At 35.8% G+C, this 12,031-nt stretch overlaps 1 protein-coding gene across 3 annotated transcripts in view; it reads right to left on the bottom strand.

Annotated features, from left to right (window-relative positions):
* The window catches only part of UBE3D (ubiquitin protein ligase E3D), a 138,123-nt gene that overhangs the window by 92,299 nt on the left and 33,793 nt on the right, over positions 1-12,031 (bottom strand). For 2 of the 3 annotated variants that reach the window (XM_023755187.1, XM_006090352.3), the window contains exons 6-8: positions 4,344-4,413; positions 2,827-2,935; positions 977-1,140 (exon numbers count right to left, since the gene is read on the bottom strand). In XM_023755187.1, coding sequence (XP_023610955.1) covers positions 977-1,140; positions 2,827-2,935; positions 4,344-4,413 — 343 coding nt within the window. The remainder of the gene's footprint in view (positions 1-976; positions 1,141-2,826; positions 2,936-4,343; positions 4,414-12,031) is intronic. The other variant, XM_023755186.1, reaches the window with a different exon arrangement.

The following is a 12,031-nucleotide window of genomic DNA, read 5'->3' as shown; positions in this document are numbered from 1 at the left end:
CCTACTTCCTTCAAGTTTCCAATAAATATCATCTAATCTGAGAACCGTCCTTGCCTTTTCAATATAAAATGAAAAGCTCCACACCCATTTTACCACTCCCCAACTACCTCACCTAGCTTTATATTCAATAGCTGTGCTATTTACACTGTGTCTTAGCATCCTTATCTCTAAACTAGAGGCCTAATGCACAAAGATTCATGCAAGAATGGGCCTTCCTTCCCCTGGCTGCCAGAGCCACCTTTCCGCCTTCCATACGGCCCAGAGCCGGCCTTTCCACCTTCCCATGCTGCCCAGAGCCCCAGAGCGGCCCTGCCCCGCCCCCACTGCTCAGTGCCTGTGCATGCAAATTAACCCACCATCTTTGTCGGGTTAATTTGCATACGCACTCCTGATTGGCTGGTGGGAGTCGCGAAGGTACGGTCAATTTGCATCTTTCTCTTTTATTAGTGTAGAAGATGGGGGTGATAATAGTATCTACCCACAGAGTGCTGATAGACTTAAATGAGCTAGAAGCCCTTACATGAGAGTTGGTCTCATAGCAAGGGCCACATTAATCTTTGATATTTTTGCCTGTTTTGTTTATGATCTGCCTTCCCCCTCTTAGAATGACAACTCAAGGAGGCAGGGACTATGTTTTATTTGCTCTTGTATCCCGAATGCCTGGAAACTGCTTATCAGTACTAGTAAATATTCATAGTTGTTGAGTCTGATTTAGTACTGCAGCCATATGTAGAGACAGCTGAGATTATAAGGAAAAGACCAATTGTTTTCAGTAAAAGCAAGCTTTCTGCACATGAGCATGAATCATCTATAATAATTCAATCTACTCTTAAAGGATAACATTTAGGAGTATGACTCCAAGAAGCTTCAAGTATGGAAGTGGTACAGTAGCATTTAATTAATTAATTTCTTAACACCAACATGGCAACAGAAACTAAAACATAATGTGAAATGAGAAAACAAGAGCACAACTTACTTTTCATTCCTACTTTTGATGCATGGCTGGTAGAGGACTTTGACAGCATTCTGAGCAGAACTGGAATCTGCCTTCGATATGTCTTCCAATAAGGGAAACTTTTTGACACTTCTGGAACTCGCCAAAGATTCAATCACCAAACTGTCTGAGTTTAAAAGCCATAGCTAAAGATAAGGAGAGAAAAGTCCAAGTATAACCCCTATCTCATATCACCACTCAAATAAACAAACACAAAACAAACCTATGAAAATATCAGAAAAAATATAAGAGAACCATCTATATAATTTTTAAGGAAGGTTAGTCTTTCAAAGTATAACCTTGGTAGAGTAAACAACATGATAAAGTTTGAAAAAAAGAAGAAAAAGACAACTAGCTAGAAAGAAGTATTTAATACATATATAACAAAGTTATTGTCTATAATATATAGCACTCCTAAAAATCCAGCCCAATGGAAATGCAAAGAATATGAATAGCCTTAACAGAAGAAATAAGTGATAAACATATAAAAATGTTAATATAACTAGCAATAAGGAAATGCAAAATTTGTGTGCCACCCTTTTTCACTTATCCGATTGGCAAATACAAGAAGATTGATACTGCCAGTTCAGAAGAGGGCTTTGGATGGATATTCCCAAACGCTGCTGGTGGAAGAGTGGGGATCTGAATGCATGTGATTCAATCAGGGAATACTCTCAGGAGACTGGGAGTAAGGTAAACAGGATAAGGCGGAGGGAGGAGCCAGGCAAGGATGTGAACTCAGCTGGAGTCTGGCTCAGCCTGATCCCACAAGGACATCATACCTAGGGTTTGTCCCACCTTGAGAAACAGGAGACCCCAGCTTCACTGCAGCTTTATTTACCAAAACCAAAAGGTAGAAACAATCTGAATGTCCATCTATGAATGAATAGATAAAGAAAATGTGGCACCTATATATAATGAAAGGAAATCTCACAATATGAGACCACATGGATGATGAACTTGAGGACATTTTGCTAAGTGAAACAAGCCAGACACAGAAGGACAAAAGAAAAAAAAATGCATGATCCCATTTATATGAGGAATCTAAAATAGTCTAACTCATAGAAGTAGAGAGTAGAATGGGAGTTGCCAGGGGCTGGGGGAGGGAGAAATGAGGACCTGCTATAAGTACTGTGCTTATAGTTAACAATACTGTATTGTGCACTTAAAAATCTGTGAAGTGTCCCAGCTGGTGTAGCTCAGTTGTTTGAGCGTCATCCCATGCACCAGGAGTGGCTGATTGAATTACCAGTCAGGGCACATGCCTGGGCTGCAGGCTCAATCCCTAGTAGGGGATGTGCAGGAGGCAGCTGATGGATGTTTCTCTCTCATCCATGGTTCTCTCTTCTCTCTCTCTCGCTCCCTGGATCTCTCTGAAATCAATAAAAACATACTTAAAAGAAATCTGTGAAGTGAGTAGGTCTCATGTTAAGTTTTCTTACCACGAAACAAACAAAAAAATTCATAAGAGTATCAAGTAGAAAAAAAAAGAAACAGAATTCTGTTATACTGACCAAGAAAAACCATTAAAACCTGAGTGAAAACTCTGTTTTGTGTTATGAGCTTCTACAGAGCAGGAATCAGGTTGTATTTCTTTCTATATCCCTAGTATCTAGCACATAGAAGCATTGGATCATTTGTTACTAAGTTAAGGAAGTTCTATTTGTGAATTAAACTGATATTCAAATGAAGCTGACATTAAAAATTCTTTGTTTTTTAAATCAATTGTTTTCTAGACCTGAGAATTAAGAAAAAAGAATGACAAAAACTAAAGAATTACTGAGACCCTGTGTTACTAGGGCGACAAAAAGCTGAGTGAAATAATTTCTTACCAAGATGTACGGTTTGCTGTCATGACCTTGAACACTGAATCTAAAAGTGCTTCTAGCAGAGGAGAGTTCCACTAGGCACTGAGCGACAGTGCTCTGTACAAACTTAGACCTGTTTGAACAGAAATAAATTTTCACAATGTGCCTCTCATAATAACTCTAAATGGCAAGACGAGCCAAAAATACCCACAGGGTACCTAAAAGACAGAGGCACGTGCATGCCAGATTCTTCTATATGCCACCCCTTCCCTCACAACCTGTGCTAATGTGGATTTTAATATATTTTAATGTATTTGCTCTAGTCTTCTTATATCCTATTCTCCAATCCTTAATACATTTTCCACCCCAAACCTAACTGAATAAAAAATAGTATGTCAGCCCTGTGGTTAGAGTGTCAGCCTGCACACTGAAGGGTTGTCGGTTTGACTCCCGGTCAAGGGTGCGTACTTCTGTTGTGGATTCAGCCCCCTACCCCTAGTTGGGGCACATTTGGGAGGCAGCCAGTGGATGTGTCTCTCTCACATTGATGTTTCACTCTCTTTCTCTGTCTCCCTCTCCCTCCCTGTGAAAAGCAATGGGAAAAATATCCTCAGGTGAGAATTAACAAAACAAAAACAAAGTATGTCAGACAAGTCAATGTTCCACTTGTGCTGCACATTAAACAGTGAATAACTAAGTTTAAAAAGGCAAAACATTTCCTCCCAAACATTAGGCAGCATTATCTACAGTATTTTCATTTGGATCCCCTAAAGCAGTGGTTCTCAACCTGTGGATCGCGACCCCTTTGGCGGTCAAATGACCCTTTCACAGGGGTCGCCTAAGACCATCCTGCATATCAGATATTTACATTACGATTCATAACAGTAGCAACATTACAGTTATAAAGTAGCAACAAAAATAATTTTATGGTTGGGTCACAACATGAGGAACTGTATTTAAAGGGCCAGAAGGTTGAGAACCACTGTTAAAGTATCAGATCTTAGGTACCTAAGAAAGCATTTATAGGAGAATAAAGTTTAGGGTTATATTTAGATTGCCAAAATCATTAGACATCAATAATGCACTAAAATAAAGACATATATACTATAGTTAACTTTTGTTTGCAAACTAAAACAATTCGAAGAAAAGAAACACTAATGGATTTAGTGGCTAAGTACCACTTAAAAAAACCCCACACAAAACATTAGGAAACTGAACCATGTCTCAAATTTTAAGTACATCAAATTACACCCAAAAATAATTATTCAAAAACTTATTGATGGTTAGGTTATAAGACCTTGGATATCTGGCACATAGAAAGAAACAAAAAAATCTGAATTAGATTTATATGAGCACATTTGTCTATAACATCATGTAAGCAAACCATAAATATATCCTCAAGTCTTTTACAAGTGTGGTTTGGTCCAACTAACCTTTCCAAGTAAAGAGAAGTATAAATAAAAATGAATTCCCAAGTAATCCATTGTACCTATCTTTTCCTACATTTGAAATTACAGAATAAATATAATTTGCTATTGTACCTTGGTATGATGGGAAAATTTCTCTCAGATGGCTGCATAATCACCTCTGTCATATAAAACTTAATAGTTTCTAGAAAGAAAAAATAGAACATAAAAAATCTCCCCAACACACTAATATTTTTATTGTGGGCATGTTGGTCCCAAATTATGACATTCAAACTAAATAGTAGATATACTGGTAAAATTAAAATTCTGTAAAAGTTTTTAAAAAGTGACTGAGTTTAAGAAGATAAAGCCTTGATGACTACAAGGAGACAGCCCTGATACTTCAGACAGCTTGGTGTCACTTCAGAAGAGCATGTTCCAAGTGCATCTGATGTAGCAAGACTCTGCTCACACATGTGGGAGATTATAAAAATTAGTCACACAGCTGTGGCCTATTATCAATGGTGTCACTTCAGAAGAGCATGTTCCAAGTGCATCTGATGTAGCAAGACTCTGCTCACACATGTGGGAGATTATAAAAATTAGTCACACAGCTGTGGCCTATTATCTAGAAACTAGTCGCTTGGTTTCTGCATTTCTACAGAGTAGCTACAAACCTAGAAGTCACTGAAAAAGGCTTTTTAGTCATAGTACCTAAAGCCCTTGCACAGACGCTGTGAACCTTACATTAGTATTTACCCAAAATTTCACTGAGTTTATAAAAGTACAATTCCCATCAAATCTGGTTGTCTGATTACTTAGTTTACAGAAAAATTTAAACAGTAAACTAAATATCTCATAGAAATAAATATAAACACAACCATTTTGTATTATTTAAAAATCCATGAAAAAGATGTACTCTCACTGGCAATGAAGGAAATACAAATTAAAATGAAATTATTTTTGCATCAAACAAATAAAATAATTTTAATGATAAGGTGCAGCACTAATGAACACATAGAGAAATGGGTACACATTCGCAGACTGTTGTCAGAATTGAAAATTATGTATTTCTGGAAAGCCACTTGTCAAAGGCCTTAAAAATGTGTATATATTTTGATACCATAAGAATTTATCTCAAAGGAATACTCATAGGTATCTCCAAAAATGTATCCATATAATGATGCTCATAATAGAAAAATATTGAAAAATTAAATGTCTAAAAATTAAGGATGGTTGGGTTAAATAAACAATTATACATTTAGGGACAAGAATTCTATTTAGTCATTAAAAATAATGTACCAAATAATTTTTGTTTTTATAAGATAAAATTTGTTCCTAGTATATTTTCTAAAAATGTTTTCAATTGCCCAATACAAAAAAGGCCAAAAAAATCAATACTGTTTAATAGATTATTATATATCTAGAGCCATAATGAATTTATTTTTCTTTGAAGTTCATTTTCACTTTACTATTTTGAAGTCATTTTATTAAATGAAGAACTGAACCTTGTAATTTTATGAAGTGATCCCTTTTACCTCAGCTGCTGTTAAAATAATTTAACTCTATTATTTTAATCTCACAGGTTATTATTATTAATGTTGTTTTATACAGTTAATATTAATTTAGTGTCACCCACATATTTATCACGTTTTTACCAACCCTTCTTGAATTTAGACCATCTATCTGGGATCACTTTCTTCTATAGGTAAAATTTCTTTTAATAAGAAACCAAACCACTAGAGGTGAAATATCTGTTTTTATTTGTCAGAAAATATATTTATCTTTGTCTTGATTTTTTCATATCAGGACATTTTCACCTGACATGAAATCTTAGGTTAACTGTTTTTGACCTATGGTCATACTGACACTATCATTCCATTCTCTTCAAAAGTCCATTACTACAGTTCCTTTGAAGGTTATCTGTCATTTCTCTTTGGTTGTTTTTAAGATTTTCTCTTTGCTTTTCATTTTTCTCTAGTGTCACTGTGTCTAGCTATGAATTTGTTTTAATTTATCTTTCTTGGGCCTCATATCATTAGAATTCACTGGACTTTTTGAATCTGCAGATTTTTGTTCTCCATGTTTTGTAAAATTGTCCGCAATTATCTCTTTACATATTGTCTATGTTCCATTCTACTTCTCTTTTCTTTCTAGAAGTTTGGTTAAACATGCGTTAGATCTTCTCAGAGTATAATTTATGTCCCTTACTCTCTCCTATATATCTTCTTGTCTCTGTGTCAGATTACAGACTTTTTTTTTTTTTTTGCTTAGGTATCTTATGTTCATTAATGCTTTCTCCAAATTGTACCTACTCTGCCATTAAACCACTCACTGAATTTTACATTTCAATTATAATTTATTATTATTACTTTTAAATTTGTTTATTGATTTTAGAGAGAGGAAGGGAAAAGGGGAGAAAGAAAGAGAAATGCTGATGTGAAAGAGAAACATCAATCGGTTACCTCCTATATGCACCCTGAGCAGTGACTGAATCCACAACCTGGACATGTGCCCTGACTGGGAATGGAACTGGTGACCTTTTGGTGCACTGGACAATGCTCAACCAACTAAGCCACACCAGCAAGGACTCAATTATAACACACACACACACACACACACACACACACACACACACACACATAATGTTATATATATATATAAATATTTTTTATTTTTATATATTTTTTAAAAATTCTATTGTGAATCTTTTCCAAATGTAGTTTCCTTTTCCTTTTGAGATCAAGTCTGCCTTTTTTATTGTTAAACATAGTCAGGGTGGTTGTTTTTCAGTTTACATCTGAAAATTCCAATAACAGAAGTCTGTTTCTATTGTTTGCTGTTTTTGTTCTTATTGATGGAACAAATAATAATTTACTTGTTTGCTTACTTATGTTTGGTTATATAGTGAACACTGCACTTGACAGATTTTGTGAGAATAATATAAGTTTTACAGTGAAGATACCTTCCTCCATAAGTGATTTGATTTTGCCAGGCGCACAGTGTTATGTCTGTACAAAGCAGAATAACCAAGTTTCAAGACCTGAAATATCCTAAAGTCCCAAAGGATTGATACTTGTCTGTGATTCCATAGAGCTGATCTGCTTTTGATTCACCTTCACTATTAAGATATGACTCTTCAGCATCTCATATTTTTGTATAGGCACTTACTAGGTTCCCATCTTGTATAGTCTTTGATTTCTATCCTTACTTCCCAAAGCAACCAAAATAAAAGTTCTAATTTTAGAGAACTGGCAAATTGCAGGGAAAGGTGGCTTCGATTTTGTGCTAAACTCTTTTGAGTTTGCTTTTGTGGTAATTTCCACAAAATTTCCATTTATCTTGCTCCTCATTCCTTCCTGTGGATTCCAATTACCACTGGTATCTTTTACTTTAGCCTGAATAACTTTCCTGAGAATATTCTGTAGAGAAGATCTGCTAGTAATACATTATTTCCATCTGTTTATATGAAAATGTCCTCATTGTGCCTTCCTTTTGAAAAGACAATTTTGCTGGGTATAGAATTGTTAGTTGACAGGTGTTCCCTCTCCCTAGCATTTTGAATGTCTCATTTTAGTGTCTTCTGGCTGTCATTATTTCCATAAGTCAGCCTCAATTATATCCTGAAATTCCTATATGTGATATTTGGTTTTGCTCTTGCTACTTTGAATATTCTCTTTGCATCTTTAGCTTTTTCTTAATATATATTTCTTATTTCAGGGAAGGAGAGATAGAAATATCAGTGATGAAAGAGAATCATCAATTGGCTGCCTCCCGCATGCCCCACAATGGGATCGAGCCCACAACCCAGGCATGTGCCCTGACCGGGAATTGAACTGTGACCTCCTGGTTCATAGATCAATGCTCAAACACTGAGCCACACTGGCAGGGCTTTTCACTTTTAGGTTTTATCAGTTTGATTATAATGTGCCTGGGTGAAGTGTTCTTTTTTGTTTATTCTATTTGAGATTCATTACAGTACTTGGATCTGAAAGTTAATATTTTTCAGCAAATTTGCCAATATTTCAGCCATTTTTTTCTATAATTTTTTTCCTGACCTTTGTTTTTCTCCTCACCTTCTGAGACTCCAATTACACATTTATTGAAAAACTTAAGATTATACCACGAATCTCTGAGGTTCTATTCATTATGCTTTAGACTTTTTTCTTTCTGTTCTTTGGGTTGATTAATTTCTATTAATCTACTTCAGTGATTTTTTTTCTTCTGTCATCTCAAATATGTGGCTTAGCTAATCCAATGATTTTACAGTTACTATAATTGTCAGCTCTGCAATTATCAACTGGTTCTTTCTTTTAAGTTTCCATTTTGTTGAGATTTGCCCTTTGTTCACTCAAGAGGCTTTTTAAAATTCTTTGCCATATTTATAATAGCTGCTCAATACCTTTGTCTGCTAAATCTAATGTTTGTGCTCACTCTGCACCTGTTTATTGAATTCTGTTTTTTTCCTTGAGTATGAATCACTCTGTTCCATCTCTTTGCCTACAATTTCTAGATGGAAGTAAGACATCATATGAAATACATTATAGCAATTCTGGATTGTCTTTTGCTCTCTTAAGGGTTACTGGTTTATAGATATAGCCCGGATTCAAACTGTGAAATATGCCTTTCCACAGTGTGTAGCCTCTTATGACTCTGCTGTTTTGTTTGGCCGGTTCACTAGAGAGTATTTACTGTACTTGTATCGTTTAGCTGTCAGCAAATTTGGGAAGAAGTTCTGCTCAAACACCTCAAGCCAGTAAGGCTCCCACCTTCTGCTGCCCAAGTTGTATGTGGATTGAAGAATGCAATCCAAGGTACAGCAAATTTGCAGGTCTCCCCAAGCTTTCAATGCTTACTGAACTCTCTGCATCTATTGCATGCACGTATAGTTTAGCAGTCAGCCAGAGTTGTGCGAAGAAGGTAACATCTCAGCCCTTCTATGGCCCTGATGCTCCCAAATTTTTCCTCTTTAATTTCCAGTTTCTTCCGCAACCAAAATTACCACCTGTAAACAATAAAGCTGAGTGCTTCCTGCCCAAGCTGAGGCAGGGAGCATGGCAATGCCCCCAAGAGACAAGGGTACAAATCTGCCAATCTAAGCAAAAGCAATAGCAGTTTCTCATAACTAAATCATTCTTCAAATCACTGCTTCATTCTGGTCTTCCAGCGATTGTTCTTAATTTTTTTAACTTGTACAGTCCTGTATTTGTTTTCTACAGAAAGGAACTATTCTTTATAGCACTGTTTTTGAAAGTGGAGTCCTACTAATTTACTTTCAAAGTAGAGGTGAATCTCTCTCTCTTACCTCACCTCACACCACCCTCAACATATATTGACCCCCCCAAATATACTTATATATTACATCATAAAGATTTTTTGGTTAAATCAATATTCAGTGTTTACACTATGGAGATCATGATGATACAATGGCAATGTTTCCTTTCTTGTTCAGTCTTCTATTTTCCTGCAGTGCATAATTGCTTTCTTTTTCATGTGTTTAATTTTACGAGCACCTTTAGCTAATTCTTCCCATGTGATGAAGTGATTTGTCTCAAGATTATTTGTTTCATGTGATCAAACAAATAAAAAAATTTATCAGTTTCACTTACAACTGAAAACGCCTTTACTGCAATCTTCTCTCCTCCTGATTCACCTCAGGCTGTTATTCTCTAGGCCTGCTGCACATCCCTCATCCTGAGACTTCTTTATCTTGCTCTTCTGTGTTAGATAATCTGTTTCCTAAATCCCATGTCCTCTCTCTTTCAGACTGAATCCCTAGTTTTGGTGATAAATATCCTCTGCTAGATTCCTAAGGAAAATATACCTGTGTGATCTATATTTTACAATCATGTTATTTCCAGAAATGTATTTGTTATCTTCATACTTGATTCATGGTTTGTCTGTGTATAGTATTCTGGGTTAAAAATCTTTTTTCTTCTAAATTATGAAGGTATTGCTTCATTGTCTTTTAGCTTTAAATACTGCTGTGAAGTTCTAATTCCTAATCCTTGCCCAACTACCTCCTTTTTTTCTCTCTGGAAACTTCATCCTTGGTGTTCAGAAATTACTCAATGATGTGGCTTGGAGTAGCTTCCCTGCTATTCCTCCATTAACTATTCCTCCATTAATTATACTTGACACTTAGTGGGCCCTTTCTATTGACAAACTTAAGCCCTTGCTCTGGAAAATATTGGTATTTTTTGTCCTTTGATAATTCCCTACACTCTATTGTCGCTATTCTCTTTTTCTAGAATTCCCATTACCTAGATGTTAGATGTCCTAAAAGGCTCAATGCATTCATTCATTAAACAAATATTACTAGATACCCACCATGTGCCAGATGTTCTAAGTGCTGGGATTACATGATAAATGAGATAGACAATATCCTTATCCTCCAGAAACTTACGTGATGATTTTTTTTAATACTTCCTTTCCCAATTTTCAGTCTGTCAATTGTTTCTGATTTCTAAGTTAGCGCCTTAATTTTATGGTTAGTTTTTTAAGTCATTACACCTTTAATTCTATATTCTCCGAATTATGGAGGTAGTATTATTTCATTCTTCAAGGACATTTATTATGCTTTTGAAAAGATTTTCTTCTATTTTATACATAATTTGTTTCTTCTCAGTGCCTTTGCTATGCTAACTTGATTATTTATTTGCTTTGGTCTCTTTCCTGTGGGAATTTCCCTCAAATTTTTGTTGATTGTCAGCAATCCATTCATATTTAAGTGTAAGGTAAAAAAATGCTAAGGGAAAGCTTTTGGGTGTAGGTATAAGGCTTGTTGATTGTAGGATAGTTGAATAAAAGCTCAATTTTGTTGAATGATCCCTAAGAATCTGTGTCTCCAAATCTTTTCTCTGACTGGTACTCTTCCATTACTTCAAGAAAGGGTTCTCCAATCTCCTAGCTTGAAAGTATAAGCAAGTTGCAAGGGGAGGAGGAGAAACAGGAGCTCCCCATATCAACTATATCAATCATCCTGCTTCCAGCTCTTTGTCTCAGACTGCCTTCCCTGTTCCTGCTGCCCCCCAATTGTAACCAGTTCTGGGGTTCTACAATGAAGACTGGCTCACTTCTCACCCAGATAACCTTCTGCAGACACTTAGGCTGTGGCTCTCCCCACACTGCCAAGTTTGTTCCCAAGGGTGTCACTCAGCTTTATAGCTTCGAAAAGTTTGCCTACATCTCTTGTTTACATCACTGCTATGTCCTCTCTATTTCTCTTTGTTACTGCGCATGTCTATCTTTTTAATTACTCAACATACATTTTGACTAGACTTCAGGGAGGAGTGAAAAGCATTTAAAAAAATAATTCAATTTATCTAACTTAAATTTTCTAAGTTGTTGCTTAAGGGGCTTGCTTTCATTCTCCAAAAATAACAGTGAAGAGGACTGCATCCTCTACTGCTGCTCATTCTTCCCTTTCTGTTCACTCCAAGGAAGTAACTACTTACAAGATTCCGATTATATTAAAAACAATTATTCATCTCCCACAAAGCTACCACAGCATGTTGTAGCTGTAGATATTTTTAAACTATATCTTTAAATAGTATACATTTTAATTACTAGGATTTTCATTATTACATTTCAAAGCAGTATAACCTAAGACTTTATATAAAATATAATTAACATTATTGGGAAGAATAAGGAGCAAAGTACAAAACTCAAAATGTATTTTCTTCCATTTCAAAAGGTTCTCTCCCACCCTTAGCCCCAAAATATATCCCTGAGGCAGAGGGCAGCCAAGACAAGCAACTTTTCCATCATCTCTGGCAACCAACTCTTCTGATTGAGGAATTGTGTTAAGAAAAAAATCTCCA

Source organism: Myotis lucifugus, unplaced genomic scaffold (genome assembly GCF_000147115.1).
Source record: "Myotis lucifugus unplaced genomic scaffold, Myoluc2.0 scaffold_71, whole genome shotgun sequence".
NCBI classification, from domain to species: Eukaryota; Metazoa; Chordata; class Mammalia; order Chiroptera; family Vespertilionidae; genus Myotis; species Myotis lucifugus.
Note: the sequence above shows the minus strand (reverse complement) of the source record. Positions and strands in the feature narration are given on the sequence as shown.